Source organism: Mirounga angustirostris, unplaced genomic scaffold (assembly GCF_029215605.1).
Source record: "Mirounga angustirostris isolate CCGP_5_RB_7025 unplaced genomic scaffold, mMirAng1.0.hap1 SCAF_8, whole genome shotgun sequence".
NCBI classification, from domain to species: domain Eukaryota; kingdom Metazoa; phylum Chordata; class Mammalia; order Carnivora; family Phocidae; genus Mirounga; species Mirounga angustirostris.
In genome coordinates this window covers 104,361,789-104,380,476 of record NW_026991716.1, presented here as the reverse complement: position 1 = coordinate 104,380,476, position 18,688 = coordinate 104,361,789, and the positions used below count along the sequence as shown (strand labels likewise).

Here is an 18,688-nt window from a genome sequence, read left to right as displayed (position 1 = left end):
GTAGAAAAGGCTTTTTGATAGGTATCATATATAAATTTATTTTTAACATTTTGTAATTGCAGACTAATATTTATAAAATAATCTTTGCAATGTATTTTGTTCAATAGAAAGAAACAAATATTAATAGAAAGTTTCTAAATTAGAGCTGGAACTGAAGAACAAGAGTACTATAGTCTCTGTCTCTGGAGTTAGGCACTGTGCAGTGAATGAGAAATAAAGTTGATGGGTTTTGTAGTTACATTCTTAATGCCTGCATATTTTATCCTAGCTCTCAAGACATGCTGGTATTTTAAATTGTTTGCATTAAAAGATATTACAGTTTAGCCTTTTCAACTACAAATATTGTAATTTTGTCATTGGAACAATGTTCTTATTTTAACAAGACCATTCTCATTAATCTATATTGATTTTGTTTAATAAATTTTGTGTCCCTACTGGGTTTAATTCTTTATTCACTGATGCTACTTCTTGCTGACACTTTGATAATTTCTGCCTTTTCAGACATTAAGTCTATGCCCATGTCCTTGATGAATTATTTTTGTCTTTTTAAATTTACAAATGGGATAGCAATCCATTATGTAATCCTAATAGTATAGATCAAAATTGGAATACTACCTACGTAATATGTAGAAGTAAACTTTTCAAGAGGAAAAAAAGGGAGAATGAGATGAACTGTAACAGCAACTACATTTTAATAAAAGAAGGAAAGTACCCAACTAACAAGTTGAGTAGACCAGATTATTTCATTGCTAGTCTGATTGATTATGTAAGATTTAGGATAACCATTCCTTCTCCAGTCAACTAAGAACAGAATGCCATAGGAAAACTATGTAAGAGTACTTTGAAAATAGTAAGGCATTACATAAAATATAGTACAACATAATGATGGATATTGTTTGTTCTGATTTTAAAAGCTTTTGAACTATGTCTTGTACCTATAGTCAGTCTATAAATATTTTTAGTGATGAATTCTCTCTTTTATCAACTACTTATTTAGGCCTTTATTTCAAATCAGACATTTTATTCTTTTTTCTTATTGTTTCTAACCTTGCAATTAAGATTTATTTTCTGCAGGTAAAGGTAAATGACTTTTATTTGACATCATTCTGGTAACTGAGGGGACTGGAAGTATGAGATTATGGTTTCTTTTCAATGTAGTAAATCTTGAGATGCAGCTGTTGAGATACTTAGCTTATAAATCAGAGTAAGTATTTACTTTTGAATAATAAAACTTCTTATTTTCATGTACTTACTACTTCATGCTGGAAACATACATATCTATAGCAACCAGGGAAAACAGATCACCTGTTAGTTTAAGTGCAGATGATAAGGGAAAACGAATTCCTCGTTTCTTGAAATGTGACTCATTTCTTTCATAGTAAATGATTATCACATATTTTATTTTATTATTTTTAAAGATTTTATTTATTTGACAGAAAGAGACACAGCAAGAGAGGGGACACAAGCAGGGGGAGTGGGAGAGGGAGAAACAGGCTTCCCGCCGAGCAGGGAGCCCGATGCGGGGCTCGATCCCAGGATCCCAGGATCATGACCCAAGCCGAAGGCAGGCACTTAACGACTGAGCCACCCAGGCACCCCGATTGTCACATATTTTAAAAAAGGAAAAGTGATATAATTCCACAGTGAGGAATAACTGTAAAATATAGATGTCATGTGTTAAGAGCCCATGCAGTTCAAATAAAATGAAAATGTGTATTGAATTTAGATACTCCCAAATTTAGAATTGTACAGAGAACTAATATACAGAATTTGGGCATATTTTCAGTTGCTTCTCAGAGACTGCTCCAGAGTCTTCCCTTGTTTATTATAATAAAAGTAAACTGAAGTGACTGTGTTAAACTACATGGAAGAGGACAAGCAGAAATACAAATGGAAAGGAAATATTACACAAATAAGGTTCAGGATAAGACAAAGGTGACTATCTAAATTAAACCTAGAAATCTGTTGCTAGTTAGTTTATGAAATCTTCCATTTATTTTGTTTCTTTTGCAGAATCTGTTACGATATTCTGTGTAAAGTGGGCATTCACAATTGCATTTAAGAAAGAAGTACTAAAAGTTTTCCATGTAAATAGCAGGTTTTCTCTGCACTTATATTGAGCTTATATTTTTTCCTCCCTTTGAAACTGAGGTTCCTTTTATATTGTCCATAGTAATCTTATAATCAATATAGCATTTCTATGTAATAATCTTTTGAGAAAAAAATTATACAGTATCCTCAAGTATGAAAAGATTATAGTGCTCACCATAACAAAGAATTTCAGTTTAGATATGTACTATAATTGGTGAACATGAAACTTGATGTCCCCCCCCTTTTTTTTCCATTTTCCTCAATTAAGGAATGAGTTTAAAAAAGATTTTTTACTTTCTCTTCCAACTTTGCATTGTCTGTAAATCATAGTGGTCTGAAGGAGCAAAGAGAAGAAGAGCATATACTTACTAGACACACCAAACCGCTCTTGGGAAAACAAAACAGTAGATGAACATGGTAACTTCATAACTGGATGTATAATTAATACACTGAAACTAAACTATGATATGGTACTTTCTCTAAAAATAATACTGTAGGGTAAGAAGTATATAAAAACAATTGAATAAAAAATGTGACTTAAGAAAGAAATTGTGTTCAGTGTGTAGAATATAAACCTGGATCCTTCCTGGTGAAATAGATCAACTGTTTTCTCATTTAACCCTAAGAAGTGAATATTCATTTCATTACAGGAGACTGGATTGTACAGAGAAAGGAGCCAGAACCTCATAAGAAGATATAACAATGAGGATTTTAAAAATTTATACTTTAAAACACTTTATTATAAAATTGTGACTGGGGTTCTTTTCATGTGAATCATTTTATACATGCCCATACTTTTAATTAAAGTTTATTGAGTTCTTATATAGACTTTATACCAAATTAGGAACTATAATTGCTCATATTTTAGAGGCACTAATATGCTTAGAAGCTTTTATTCACTGTCACTTTCAATTATGCCCCACATTTACACACACATATGTATGTATAATCAATTTTTTATATCAACAGAATACATCCAGTTTAAGAAGAGTTTGAATTTTGGCATGTCTGCACACACATAAGCACCACCATAATCAAATATATAACATTTTTATGACCCCACAAAAGTTCCATTTGTCCCTTGCAGTCGACTGCTCTCTATTCCCAGCCTCAGGCAATTACTGATCCCCCCCCCCCCACTATAGATTAGGATTTCTCAACCTCAGCACTTAGTATTTTGGGCTGGGTAATTGCTTGTTGCCAGAGGGTCTGGTCCTGTGCCTTGTAGGATTTTTAGCAGCATCCCTGGTCTCCACCCACTAGATGCCAGTAGAACTCTTTCTGTACTCCCCACTCCTAGGTATGACAATCAGAAATGTCTGTAAAGACTGCTGAAGTAACTTCTGGAGAGCAAAACAAAGTCTGCTTGAGAATAGCTACCAAAGATTAGTTTTTCCTATACTAGCGGTTCATACAAATAGAATCATATAGGATACTTTGTGCCTGGTTTCTTTCTCTCAGCATAATGGTTTTGAGATGCATCCAGTTTGTTACGTGTACCATTTGCTATCTCTTTTTACTGAATGGGGTTCTAGTATGGATAAAGTATAATTTGGTTAAATTGTACCAAAACATTTGGTTTTGTTCACATTTTCTTTAAATACTTAAAAATAGCTGCTTTAAAATCTTTCCTAATCATATCACTCTAGTCCTTTCTGGATCTATTAGTTGATTTATCTACTGGTTGTGAGCCACATTTTTCCCCTTTCTCATGTCAGTGATTTCTTTATTGAATATCAGACATCATTCGTTCACATCATTCATTCACACACATTCATTCATTTTGTTTTTCTTTAAATAGTAATGGACATTTTTTAGAGTGCTGTCAAGTTATTCATGGATCAGTTTGATCCTTCAAGGCTCTCATTTTTTGGTTATGTTGGGTGTAGAGTTGCCTTTATTGCAAATTTAACTCTATTACTAAGGTGTTACTTTTCTGGCACCTTTATGGACTATCCTGGTTAGTTACAGGACTCTTCACTCTGGAACTTGGACATCAGCCAGCGCTAAGTATATTCTGGGAATTGTTCATTTAACAAGCTCCCAACTGTTTTTTTGCCCAACCTTGTAGAGTCTCATTCTTCATTTGCATTGCTGATTATTTTGCAATCAGCTTGACGAAGGCTTACACAGATTGCTGTAGTTCTTTGCTCTGCTCTTCCTCTTTAGTACTATGATCCCAAATTTTTTTAGCCTCCTCAGTCTCTGCAATTTGACTTCTGTCTCTTCAACTCTACAAGACCTCCATAGCATCCCCATCCTGCATAGTGATCTTGAAATTTCCTTCAAGATAAAACGCCAGTTGTAAAGCTCACCACGTTAGTTTCCTTTTTCTCAGGGAAAACAGTCCTGTACTGCCTGTTGCCCAATGTTTGGAAACCATTGTTTGTTATATTTTATTCAGTTTTCAGGTTGTTTACAGCAGGACAGCAAGTCTATTCCTAGTACCTCCATCATGGCCAGAAGCAAAACTCTGGGTTTTAATTCTTTTGTGTTACTATGAACATAGAAATTTTGGGAAAACATCAGATCCATATTTGCTCTACTCGCATAGTTACTAATATAGAGTTATTATATTCTTGTAGTACCATTCCTGTGATTCCATTTCCTCTTGCCTCATTTTCTATGTCCAAGGGCCTTTGCTGGTCTAACACCATTGGCCTTTCTCTGGCTTTGCCCACTTATTCTGCACAAAGGTAGGAAGAATGTTTGGTAGGGGGACTTGGGAGAAGGTTAGAAAATCTTGGATTAGCCTACTTGTGTAAGGTGTACTTTCATGTTAGCCTATCTTTAGGTTATATTGGTACATTTTAGTTCGCAGAGGCCTTTGGTTGTCTATCATTGTCTGTGATTGAATAGGTTAGTTTAATTCAGGGAAGACATTTGGGAGTTCATATGGCAGCAGATCTAAGTAACGGTGTCTACTTTAGCTGTTTCAGTACTAACATAGATTTCTTGGACTCCATTTATCTACTCCTATCTACTACTCTGTTAGTCCCAGATTTGGAGGGGGAAATAAAAGAATCATTGTTCCCCTCAAACCTAAATATCACAGATACACGTATTTTTCAGTTAACATTATATCAAATCACTAAATACTTTTAACTGTGAGGAATGCAAATTGAAAAGCTCACACTCTCATTGATTGAGAAAATGTAACCAGATATATATAAAGGCTACCAAGTTGTCTCTAGGAGTCTTTGTAGTCACTCTGTCTCTAGCTCAGCCTAAATTCCAATTTCCAGGTAAACTGGACCCTTTAACCCTTCCACCAACTGGTAGATTCACATGCACACCACATCTGCTGCTTCTGCACTGTTTACAATTGTGGTACCTTGTGCTCTTTTTCTTAGAATGAGATGATAAAAAGCAAAACAGAATAGCTAATGTGAAAGGATAGGAGGGCAAGAGGAGGGTGTAGGGCAGGAGGGAAGAGGGAATGGATAATATAGGACTTTTCAAGAGCAGGTAATTTACAAAAGAGCTACATGGGCATCTTCTACTTGAAGGAGATAGTAGTAGTTATAAAACACAGGTTATACATGGATAGAAAAGATGATATAGAGGAAAAACAGAGATGAAAAGCTACATTTGTCTTTGCAATCATATGCCACTAGTGATTCTTATTAGGCTTTAGATAGTTTGTTCTTGGGAAAGAAGTAATGTAGATATTCTAAATGGAAACTATAAAAATTATTTTAATGCTGTTGAATCAAGTATTTTGCCTAATTCATATTAAGATACATTTAACATTATAACTTTGTTATTAGTAATATAATTAAACAAAATTATCAGCTGTGGTATTTCTTGAGTTTAGGTTAAAGGTTTTGAGAGTTTTTATTAAAAAAGAATCATTTTCTCCTTTGACTTAATAATATATATATATATATATATATATATATATATATATATGCATATGTTTTATGACATGTGCGTTTCATGAGGGCAAGGGACTTTGGCTTGATTATTATAGCCAAGTAGGAGGAACTCCATACATATTTTTTTAAATGTATTTTTACAAAGATTGGATGGAAAAATGAAAATAGTTGGTATGGTAGAAAGATTAATTTTTTAAATATGTAAGAGTAAGGACTTGCTTTATTATTATAAAAATAATATTTTTTTTTTTAAGAAGGTAAGAGTTGGTTGAGACTCTCTCTAGTATTAGATTGACCACTGTTATCTTCCTGGTGGGATTTATCAGCCCAAAGAGAACTTTGGCAGATATATTTTGTAGTGTTAGTGTTCCCAGACACATCTTTGGGCAGGGGCAGTCAGGACTTTGACCCTTTATTTTTCAAAAGGCTCTTGTTCCTTTTTGATCCCCAAATGTCTTTCAAGGAAAGTGTTAAAAGGTATGAGTCTATGTGACTACTTATTTCACCATGATCTTCTGGAAAATAAGAAAACATTATTGCTTCTCTTTTCTCCCCCTTGAATCTTTATATGTGTGTGGGAAGATAGTATATATGTTTGTTTGGATAAGTACTTGTATATCCTTTTTTTAAGGATACCTACATCCTTTTTAATATATTATTTATAGATGTTTTCTAATACAAAATCTCATGGGAATGATATTAAAATGGAAGATGGAAAGGTCTCTTGGGAATAAAAGTAAAATGGAAAAATAAAAATTAGATGGAAGTTGCCATGTATTCATGAAATTGCTTAGAAAGAAGTTATGTTTTAGCCATAGATACTCTTTCAGCACCACTCATTTTTGGTATAATTTTTTGCAAGAAGTAGAAATAAATAATTGACTAGAAATTTTCTATGCTTATGTTTTCTTTTTGCTTTTAAAGAAATGAATCAAATTGTGTCTGAATTGCATGAGAAAGGAGTACAATGTTCATGTCAATCTATGTAGTGAAATCTTACATCTATCACATCTGTTATTTGATGTCTGTTGCTTGAAATACTCAGTAATGAATCATGTTCATATAAGAAAAACATTCAAGAATTATGGTTATAAATCAATCCATTTTGTGAGCTTTTAATAAATTCATTTTATAGGATTTTAATAAGTATAATTGATGGCATAAGATGTAATTACGGAAAAATGTTTTCTTTTGTAAGCTATATACTATTTCTGGAATTTGTAACTGTTTATATATTTAACATTAATACTTATTTTTCAGTGTTTCTAGCATCTCATTATAATAATATAACATGTTGTGTTTCTTATTAGACAGTGATCTTGGCAAACTTCTATTATGCTTCAAAATGTCTGATAAACAAACTGAGTGGATAGAAAATTGCCGAAGACAATTTTGTAAAATGATGAAGGCCAAACCTGATATACTCAGTGGAAGTGGTGAGTATGTTGTTTAATTTTTGTGGTGTTTTTGGTATGAATATCATATTAATGAAAGCTGTGTGTCCTAAAGACCAGTGTTGACATGTCTAGAATACATAATACTGACCCCAGAAGTCCACTGACTTCTGAGAAACTTATGATCCTGGAAAACAAAAATTATAATCTGAAATGCAGGGAAGCTGGGGGCCAGAGAGAAGGTGGAGGAAGAGGCCCACCGACCCTCGCCTCCTAATGACAGTAAAATTGTAGGCAGCACAAAAACTGCCAAAAAATATTAAAATCTGAGAAACTACTAAACTTTTTTTAAACTAAGAGGTCTTGGTAAGCAGTTTGGAACACTGATCTGCCTTTACCCAGGTAACCTTTTGCTCAGTTTCACCAGCTTTCACTATACCATACTGCTATATTTTTGGAAACCTTATTGACTTTTTTATTGACACATATTTTGAAACTGTGCCACATCTAGCCAAGTAAATTTAGTCACTCTTAAGGAAATTGAAATTTTATTGTGAGGGAATAGCTGTTTCCTAAACTAGCAAATAAATTGTTCTATATTCAAATATTTATATGTGTGTATGTTTTCTAAAAATCATCATTTTTAAATTAGCATTATTTTGAATAAAGGTCTAAGAAAAAGGTTCTAATGGAAATATATGGTAGATTTTTTTGAAAGCTGTAATTTAAAATTGTCCACGTTATTAGCCATACTTTATGGTTTTCATATTAACTGTTATAAAATTAAAAGTGGGAAATAAAAATGTTTATATTTTGTTGTTGGAGAAAGTATATTTTCTGAGAATAGTGACATAATCTATTGGCCACTCAGAGATGAATTCCCTAGATTTTCTTTTTGCCTCATATATCCTAGAATGAGTGATTAAGAACACTATCAGATGCAGGATAAAAAGGTGGGGTCAATAAACACATACTCTCTAGCGAAAAGGACCAGGAAAGGGGTAGTCTATCAGGACGCATTTTTATAGAAAGTGACCACTTTAATCCAGCCAAACACCACAGAAAATCCTGCTAGCAAGACTTGGGCACAGTCTGGACTTCCATCCTTAACCTGGCAGTAATGGGACACCCTTGCCACTCCTTGCTAGGATTGTATCAGAGGGGACTTAGAGAGTTAAGGATTTTCACTATCACTCAGTGGTAACAGGGCCAGACCTCCTTCTTCCCCTATACACATGTGTTTGTCTCACGCATGCAACAAATTTAAAGTTAGAAAGTATCAGCAAAGAAATAAAATCCAAAAGGAAATTTTAGGAGTCAAAATACTATAACCAAAATAAAAAGCTAAATGGATTGGTTCAACAATAAAATGGACAGAGGGAAGAATTGGTGACTTGAAGGTATCAACAGAGAGGAAATAGACTGAAAAACAAAACAAAACAAAAAATTAACAGAGACCGAGAGACCTGTGGAACCATAACAAAAGGTCTAACATTTGTGTCATTGGAGACCTGGGAAGAGGTTAGGACTATAAATGTATTTGAAGAAACATAGCTAAAAACTTTCCAAATTTATCAAGAAACCCAAATCTAAAAGTATGGATTCAAGAACCACAAACAGGGAAACCCAAAGAATTCCACACCAAGACACAATATAGTCAAACTTCTAAAAACTAAAGACAAAAATATCTTGAAAGCAGAGAAGGAAAAACAACATCATACCTACAGAGGAAAATCAATACCGTTGACCATGGACCTCTCACCAGAAAAGATAGAGGACAGAGGAAGTGGCATGACATTCAAGCACTGAAAGAACTGTTAATCTGAATTCTCTATGCATTGAAAATAGTCTCCAGGAATAGAAAATCAAGATATTCTCAGATGAAGAATTTGTCAACAGCAGACCTATCCTAAATGAAGGGATAAAAGAAGTCCTCTACCTTTGTACTATCCTCGCAACTTCCTGAGACTCTATAATTATACAAAATAAGTTTTCTTAAAAAATGTAGAGGAAAGTGAATATAAACTACTTGAGAAGATTGAGAAAAATAGTCTGACTGTGCTTATAATTTGTATAAAAAGTGGATATGGTTGGATGCAGTAAGATTGTAAAGTGCCTGAAACCCATGAGTATAGTGTTAACTTCATGGGGTAGGGAGATGGGAGCCATGATTTAGTTCTTGAATAAGCAAGTGTTCAAGGAACAAGCCTCTGGTGGTTCCACGCAAGATGGATTGATTGGGAAAAAATTGGGTCTCTATTGCAATTATCTTATGATCTGATGATATGCTAGCAGTGATACAAGATAAAAAAGAATTAAAAAAGAATGAATCCGGGAGAAATTTTGCATGTTTACAAACACTGAGCTGCTTTAGTTTTGGAACCAGCTTCTGTTGTGATAGCCGTGCCAAGGGAGAAATTAGTCAATACCCAAGTATCCCTGAACAGTCTGTCCTCAGTGTTTCCTCATGAGATAAACCCGTGTCCCTTTGTACTTTGTATGTACACACACACACACACACACACACACACACACACATACACATATATCTTATACATTTTGTTTTTATAGTCTGTGTCATAGTCCAGCCCCATGGAATAAATATGTTTAAAAGGAGGCGGCTTATAATCTAAAATCCTTTCTAGAAATTCCAGGTCTATCATTTGAAATAAAAAGATCCACTTAAGATGAAAAGAATATTTTATGGTTTACTCTCTGGACAGTAGTATTCTAGAGTTAATTTGTGTTTAAAGCTAAGCATTTCATGATATGAACTAATTTCCTTGAGTTATAGATGGTGGAATTTTCGGTGAATTGACAACGAGTGAAGTGGTTGGTCATACTGAGATAAGTAGCCACTCTAGTAATTATGCAAGTTCAGCTACACTTGTTTGGTTAGTTAGATGTGCCAATGAGATTTTAGCCACGGGTTCAACTACCGTATGTAGATCAGTTTTTAGTATTATTCCATGATTATAGCCTATCCCTCAAAATATTTGGAAGTGCATACTGCTGTTTATAAGGGTTGCTGGGCAAAATGAGTCTATTGGAATCAGTAGAAATCCAGAACCTTCTCCAGATAGTTTGGCGATGTAATTTTTGCATACAAAGTATAAAAATAGTTAATCTAAAAGCCTCCAGTGTATGGATCTAATGGCATAGTTTTGCATTTCAAGATCAGTACTTGCCATAAAATAGTGTGCTTTGCAAAGTCTGCAGTTAGTCTGGTAACTCTTAAGTTTCAAATTATATTGTGTTTAGCTCCACAGATGTGATAAAGAATTTTTTTATTTCACTGAAGTGTGTTTAGGTATCTCTCTGATGGCTAAACCTGATTCTGGGCATAGGATTCAAAGAATTGCTTAGCAGTATGCTTTGACCTTTCCCATTAACTCATGCACTTTACTTCAATGCATAGCACGTAGCAAACATTCGGTTGTGCTAAAATGAGAATAATTATAATGTTAAATGGATATTTCCACTTAAAATTCTTTTTATATAGTCTTTGTTACTAATGTGTATCTCACATTTTATTCTTATCATTTGATTCAGAATGATTTTCTAAAATTCGTTAAGATATTCTTAAAAAATTATAATCTCAAGAATCTCAAGACTATAATTTTTTAATTTAAATTCAGTTAATTAACATATAATGTATTACTTGTTTCAAGGGTACAGGTCTGTGATTCATCAGTCTTTTATAATACCCAGTGCTCACTACAACACATACCCTCCCCCAATGTCCATCACCCAGTTACCCCATCCCTCCCACCCCCCTTCCCTCCAGCAACCCTCAGTTTGTTTCCTAAGATTTAGAGTCTCTTATGTTTTGTCTCCCTCTCTGGTTTTGTCTTGTTTCATTTTTTCCTCTCTATATTAACTAACATAAACAAACACATGGAGGTTGAAAGCTCTCACCTAAGGGCTATTTATGTATAGATTCATAGGTAAAAACTTTGAAAGATTTTTCTGTGAGTGAGAGAATTTATCCCTATGCATGTAAAGATAGAACCATTAAACAACTATAAGTTTAAATAATTGACAATACTGTTGCCCTTTCCGACTCTCCACTACTATATTCTCATACTTTTTAATACTTATTTTAATTTGAAATCAGAATATGAATAGTTTTGTTTTTATCTTAAGCCATTAAAGAACTGTGATATGTAGCTTGTCAGAGCTACAGTTGTTGGAAAGCACATGTTATTCCTGTTTGATTGTACATTTTTCACATGTTGAACACTAATTTCCTTTATGACTTATGTGCTTAAAATGCACTTGGATATGAAAAAAGGGTCCATTTAGTTAATACAGGTCAGAGTCAATATCCTGAATGTAACGCAGTTTTAAAAGGTGACTTAAGCTTGCTTGTTTTATATATATATATTTATATATATATATATATATTTATATATATATATATATATATATATGGTGTATGCATATCATTTACTTTATAGATATATTTCCAAAAAAACAATTCTGGATTCTATATTAAGTATAATTCATCTGATTATATACATTTTGACAGTGGTAAATGCAAACACAGTGGCATTATCAGTCCAGTCCAGGAATCATTTGTTCCTTCTAAACCAGAGAGAGAAAAGCTTACTTTTTTGTTTTTTTGATACAGTTCTTTACTGTTTCACTGAAAGATAGGCATCTTTTCCAACTTTTTTTTGATTAATAAACTTTTTTAGAGTAATTGTAGATTTACAGCAAAATTGAGCAGAAAGTATGGAGAGTCCCCATATACATGCTATGCCTTACACATGCACAACCTCCCCCACTATAAACACCTCACATCAGAGTGATAACACTTGTTACAATCAACGAACCTACACTGGCACATCATTATCATCCAAAGTCCATAGTTTACATTAGCGTTCACTCTTGGTGTTTGCACATTCTGTGAATTTTAACAAATGTATAATGGGGAAATTCACCCACCATTGTTGTGTCATAGAGAAGAGTATCACCGCCCTAAAAATCCTGTGTTCTACCTATGCATCTTTCCCTCCACGCAACTGCTGGCAAGCTTACTTTTGATCCAGTTGCCTTAAACAGATATAAAGTTGCAAAGTGTATAAAACACATAATATGTCCTGGTCTTGAAAGGGAAGGGAGTTATGCCTTGATTGTGGTCTTGGAGTTTAGATAATTTTTTTTTCTGCATGTGTGAATAATGATGATAAGATATTATAGCCTAATGAGTGATGATTTTATTTCTGTATCGAAATCATTTAGCGAATTCTGAAGTAATCCTTAGAGAATCTAAAGATAACAGATGATTCTTTTCCAGTTTTACATTGAATAGGTTCTCAGTGAAGCAATTAAAATTTAATTTACATCAAAAACATTGTTATGTTAACAAAACACATTATTAAAGTGCTTTGTGTTTTGAATTGGACCCCCTTAAGAGTGTAACTGTGAAGAAGTTCAGATGACTTTTATCTACTAGTCTGTGACTTTAGAGATGCATTATCACGTATTATTCTTGACTTTTTAATATCCTAATTATTCTCTTGTTTATTACAGCTTTACTAGAATTGCTTGAAAAATTTGTGCTTCATCTCTCCGAAAGCCCATCTGAATGCTACTTCCCCTCAGTGGAATATACAGGTATGTTTTAAGCATCTTGAATTTTGAAAAGCACCTAATTATCTAAAAAAATAGATAATATTTCATAGAGCTGTCTAATTAGATTAAAAATATGCACAAGGTTTCTCATCTTAAAAATCTCTCACTTGGTGCCATATACAGTATAGATATCTTTCAGTCTCTTCTGTGCAAGTGTCTGGGTTTTCTTGTAACTTTCTAACTCTTTTTTGAGCTTTTTTTTTCCAGTCTACCCATCAAAAGTTGTTTTTCATTAAGGCAGTGTCTTCCTCTCTTTTGATTCTATCCACTATCCTCTAGGATCTTATTTGTTTGCACTATTTTACCTACCTCATATGTTGATAACTTCAAAATTCACATCTTCTATTCAGAGATCTACTACATTGTGGTATTCCCAGCAGTTAAAAGGTAAACATCACCTGGATGTGCTACAGAAACCCTCAAACTCTAAATGTCCAGCAAGGCCCTCACCTCATCATACCTTATTAACATATACCCTTTTCTACATTGTGTTTTGCTGGGCAATACAATCATCTACTGTCCATCTAAACCAGAAACTGAATAATGATCTAAGTCCATATTTTCTTCTCAATTACCAAGCTATGTTAATTCTATGTTCTTAATAGATCTCAAATTTATCTACTTAATTGATCACTTCTTTGTTCAGGCCCCCATTACTTCTTGCCTAGGGTATTACAACAGCATCTTTTCCAGTTGTCGCTGATTAGAATCTGATTTCTTTTCAAAGGTATCCTTTATGCTGCTCTCAGAGTGACCTTTGAAGTGCAAATCTGACCTACTCATTCCTTGAAGTACAAGGAAGATCCTTCCTTGGAAGGATCAACATTGACCATTACATAAAGTCTAAGCTTCTTACCTTGATACCCAAAGCCTTACATTTCCCTTCCCTTTTCTTCCTCTCTGGCATCGTGTCTTTTTCTCCATGCCTTCTGTTTATTTTTCAGGAACATTAAACTATTAGCAGCATTGCCAGCTTCTTCCTTCCCCCACCCAAAGACACATTCATTTATTAAACGCATACTTACAGTTTTCTACTATTTAATAGAATTTTTATAAGCATATAGACACAGCAGTAAACAAAAGAGGGAAAGAATCTTGCCTTCTGGTGGGAAGACAGACAATAAACAAATACTTTAGTATATCAAATAGTATGGCAGCAAATGAGAACTACACAGCAGGGAAGAGGGCTGGAGAGTGCTAGGTGGGGATGGGAGTTACATTATTAATCATGTTCGGACTAGCAAAGTGGGGAGTAAGAGATGTAGGTACTTTCAGGAGAGGAGAATTCCAGCTAGTGACCAGGAAAGAGACGAGTATGGCTGACCAGGAGTATGGGAGAAGCACTGTTGGTATTGAAGTCAGAGAAGGAAGGATGATAGAGGGTTTCTGAAAGTCACTGCAGCGTCTTGAACATAGGAACACAGGCTCTGATTTATATTTTTACGAAAGATTGCTGTGGCGCCTGTGTTGAGCAAAGACTGAAGGGAGGACAGAGGGCTAAGACAGGGAGATGAAGTAGGAAGCTGTTGAGAAGATCCAGATGAAAAATGGCAGTGGTTTGGATGAGGATGTCAGTGGGAGATCGTGAGAAGTATTTGGATTCTGGGTATATTTTGATGATAGAGCCAACAGAATTGAGTAACAGATCGACAGTGGAATGTGAGAGAAAGGAAGGAATCAAAGAAGACTCCAAGTCATTGATCCAAGCCACGGGAAGGATTAGATTATTATACAGTGAGATGGGGAAGAATGAGGGAGAAATAGGTTTGAGAGAGGAGATGAAGAGCTTGCTTTTATGTTAGGTTTTGAATACTTGTTATACATTTAAATAGACATATTTTTTTATACATTGGATATTTGAATCTGGAATTTAGGGGAAAGGTGTGGGTTGGAATTATATATTGCTAAATCATCAGCTTAGAATATAAAGCCAATATGCATCTGTCATGTCTTTCTCATATTCCAACTTAATGTCTTAATGTGACAGTAAACTCCTGTAGGGTAGTTTTCACGTCTTATCTGTCATATCCTCTGCAACTAGAATGACAGTGTTAAGAAATATTTGACAAATAAAAGAAAGAATAGCTAAAAGAATGAGGAGGAGGGCTTTATAAACTGTATCAATCAGTTTGTCTTATTTTTTTTTTAAGATTTTATTTATTTATTCATGAGAGACAGAGAGAGAGAGAGAGCGAGAGAGAGAGGCAGAGGGAGAAGCAGGCTCCCAAGGAGCAGAGAGCCTGATGCGGGACTCGATCCCAGGACCCTGGGATCATGACCTGAGCCGAAGGCAGACGCTTAACCATCTGAGCCACCCAGGCACCCAGTTTGTCTTAATTTTAATAGGCAGTAGATTAAACCCTTTAAGATTTCTGAGCAAAAGCTTTACTTGACTCATCAGTACTTTAGGAAGATTATTTAAGTGACTGTGTAAAGGATGAACTAGAGTGCAGAACTGAAATCTGCCAAAGGTGAATCCCCAGGACATGAGAGTTGGTAAAGAAATCATGAAGAAAGCAGAGAAGTAGCAGAGACTCATGAAAATAAAAAATCAAGGGATACTGCTCCTCTTCCTTGAAAGGGTAACATGACTTCTCTGTTTGCTGAAGAAATCATCATTTAATTATTTATTCAATTTAGACACTAAATGTCCTATTTCCTTAAAAAGAAAAATATATGCTTCCAGTCTGACCCAGCCTATCCTTCTGGCCACCACTGATCAAAGGCCTCCTATGCATTCATGTCACTGAACCTTTGTTCCTACTATTCCTTCTAGATGAGCTTTTCTTTCCCCATATGATAATGTAAAACTTAACTATAATGTTGCAGCTAAAATGTTCCCTTCCCTCTTACTCCTAAGTAGATGTTCCTCTTCTGCACTCGTTGTATTCACTTTAAACTACCATTTTGATATTTATTATATTGTATGTGGCTAGTTTAAATTATTCCATTAGGTCTCAAACTCCTTTGTATCTTTAATATAGTATTTGATATATCTTTATTGAATTAAAAATATATACTGTTTCATTAGCATCTGTATTCATTAGTATAACAATTCTAAATATATTGATATTTACAAATACACATATGAACATATACCTAATTATTTACACAGCAACCTTTAATGCAAATTTGGCAAAGGGATAAAAGAGAACATAAGAAAATGAGAACAAAGAAATGAGAGGAAAACATAAGGTAGCATTAAACAGAGATTAAGGTAGGTAAAGGGAATTGATACCTACTGAGCACCTCTTGTGAGCCAAATAGTGTGCTGAAGAACTTGATGTGTGTTATATTATTCAACCCTAAAACTACTGTTTGCAGTAGGTATAATCATCACTTTTAAAATGAGGAAACTGAGGTACAGAGGAAGCAACAGGAATTGTGAAGAGAGTTTTGAAGAAAAGCATTTGTGAAGAAAATTGTAACACTATGAGTAAACCTGAAAATATGTGTGAAAAGATACAGGGATTAATGGTCAAGTCTATGAGTATGAGAGGAAATAAAAAGTGATAATTATGGAGATTTGCATGGCCAGAGTGGGTATCTCCCTAGTTTCATTATAATCTCTCAATTTCTGCAGCTTGGCACATTGTTCTGTTGGATCATATTTTCTGTAAATAATCTAAAATTAACATTATGTTACATACATCGTCTAAATACTCAACAAGACTAATTGCTCAGTGTGTACACATTCACTGCCCTCTGTTGAATTTCTAAATTATGATGAGGGAGTTCTCAGATGTTGGCTCTTTGGAATGTATTATCTAGGCAGATAAACCCCAAATGTGAATTTAAATTCTTTAAAGGTTCCAAATGAATAGCTATCCACTGGAGTTTCAGAGTACAGCCAAAAATAAGGTGGCTTCCTGTTTCTTGATTGTATAATATATGTTGTTATGATATGGTAAGCTTGTTGCTAATATCATTTTCTTCCCATGGCTAAAGACATCCTCACCCTTCATCATTTATTTTTTTTTTGGCCGGTGGAACAATGATTTCCTATTATAAAATTTCACTCTATTTACTTTAAATAAATAAAAACCATGCTTTGATATAAAAAAGAAAATGCTGGATAGATGTATTCAATGTTTTTTCATGTTTCTTAAAATGAGAAATTGATTGTCTTTTTAAAAATGACATCTTGCTTAAACCCTAAGGTAGCTGAGATTAGAATAACACAATCATCCATCTGTTGTTAGTTCCCTCAGGATTCCAATCTATTATAAAATTTGCAGATCTGGAAAAATCAAATTAGTTTAGCTGTTTATCCCCTTAAAGAAAGAGGAATGAACAAAGTTCTGCACATTTGCAGTTTGTAAGTCTATATAGGTATCTTTCCAAATCTTAACTGATGTTAATTTTTTGTTGGTTCAATTCCCTGGAATGAGTTGGGGATTTTTTTTTTTTCCTAATGTAATTCCTTTTTTAAATGATGAATTAAGTACTCCTTTAAAGGTAGGAAATATTTTTAATTTTATACCTTTACTCTTTATGTTGCTAATCGAAAGGTTGGAAAGAAATCAGAAAATTTTGCATTGTTTCACCTTTTGACTATTGAAATACTTTTAAACTTAATATATATTGTTAAACACCTTTTATACTTTCTTTGGATATTCAGCAAATACACTCTTTTCCACCTTCCATTTATGGCGCATGTTTGTGAGTATGCTTAATAATTGCAAGGAAGTATATAATCTGAATTACTTAGCCTATCCCCAAGTAGGGGAAATAATGCACACACCTAAAATGATGAATTAAATAAATTGCAACAATTAGTAAGAGAAAATAAAGAAAGAAAACTGACATTTTCCAGCTGGCTGCTTTATTTCAAGCAGTGTGCCTTTAAGTATGGTATTTGAATTGGGTTATTGTCAAATGAGGGTTTTTGTTTTAAGTGCCATAGGTGTTTGATGGAAAGAGTGATCAGTGTTGACTAGTGCTGTCAGGAAAGACAAGAGGAAAAAGTGATAATGGAGCAAGAGGAGTGGCTCTAGTATGGCTAAAAGAAAAAATAGGAGAAGGGGAGTCTTGCAGGAAAGGGTAATAGCATAAAGACATGGAAAGAAATCCTTTTTCCCAAATAATGCTGACTATGCCAATTAGGAGGCTGATACTCTTACAGTAACGTGGCCACAAGAAATTGAATTTTATGTCTGTATGAATTGAATAAAATGGATAGTTAAACCCTATGTTAAAAGAGAAGCAACAGAATCTGCAGACTGACTCTGGGAAAGGAAGGAGGTAGAAGACAGTATATGACCGGTTGACTTCTTTGGGTGGTGAGAGTTCTTTGACTTTATAACAGTTATAGCAGGGCTTCAGAAGAATCAGTAAACAGCCAAGCAGTAACTGCTTCTCTAATCATGGAAGTGTATTCCAGTGGAAAAATTCTTTACTCTTCTGAAAATTAATTTTTTTTCCACACCATTAGCCAAGTGCCAGGCAGAATAGATTTCATTTCTTCTACTGCCCTATGTGCTAGCTTTGCAAACCAAAAATAGAATAGACTGCATTACCAGAGTGAGCAATTTCAGTCAATATTAAGTCAATTTTTCCAACTCATTTTGTTCTGAGACCATTATATTTACAATTACATGGATTCGTTACTTCAAATAGTTAATGCTTTGATTAAATTAGACATTAAGTAGGGTAAGTATGATGCTACAGGTATCATTGTTTGGT

At 34.1% G+C, this 18,688-nt stretch overlaps 1 protein-coding gene across 6 annotated transcripts in view; it reads left to right on the top strand.

The window, feature by feature from the left end:
- The window catches only part of TBC1D32 (TBC1 domain family member 32), a 201,498-nt gene that overhangs the window by 139,880 nt on the left and 42,930 nt on the right, over nucleotides 1-18,688 (top strand). For 5 of the 6 annotated variants that reach the window (XM_064598061.1, XM_064598058.1, XM_064598056.1 and 2 more), the window contains 2 exons: nucleotides 7,280-7,405; nucleotides 12,902-12,985. In XM_064598061.1, the coding sequence (XP_064454131.1) occupies nucleotides 7,280-7,405; nucleotides 12,902-12,985 (210 nt within the window). Of the gene's footprint in view, nucleotides 1-7,279; nucleotides 7,406-10,157; nucleotides 10,931-12,901; nucleotides 12,986-18,688 lie in introns of those variants that run through there. The other variant, XM_064598060.1, reaches the window with a different exon arrangement.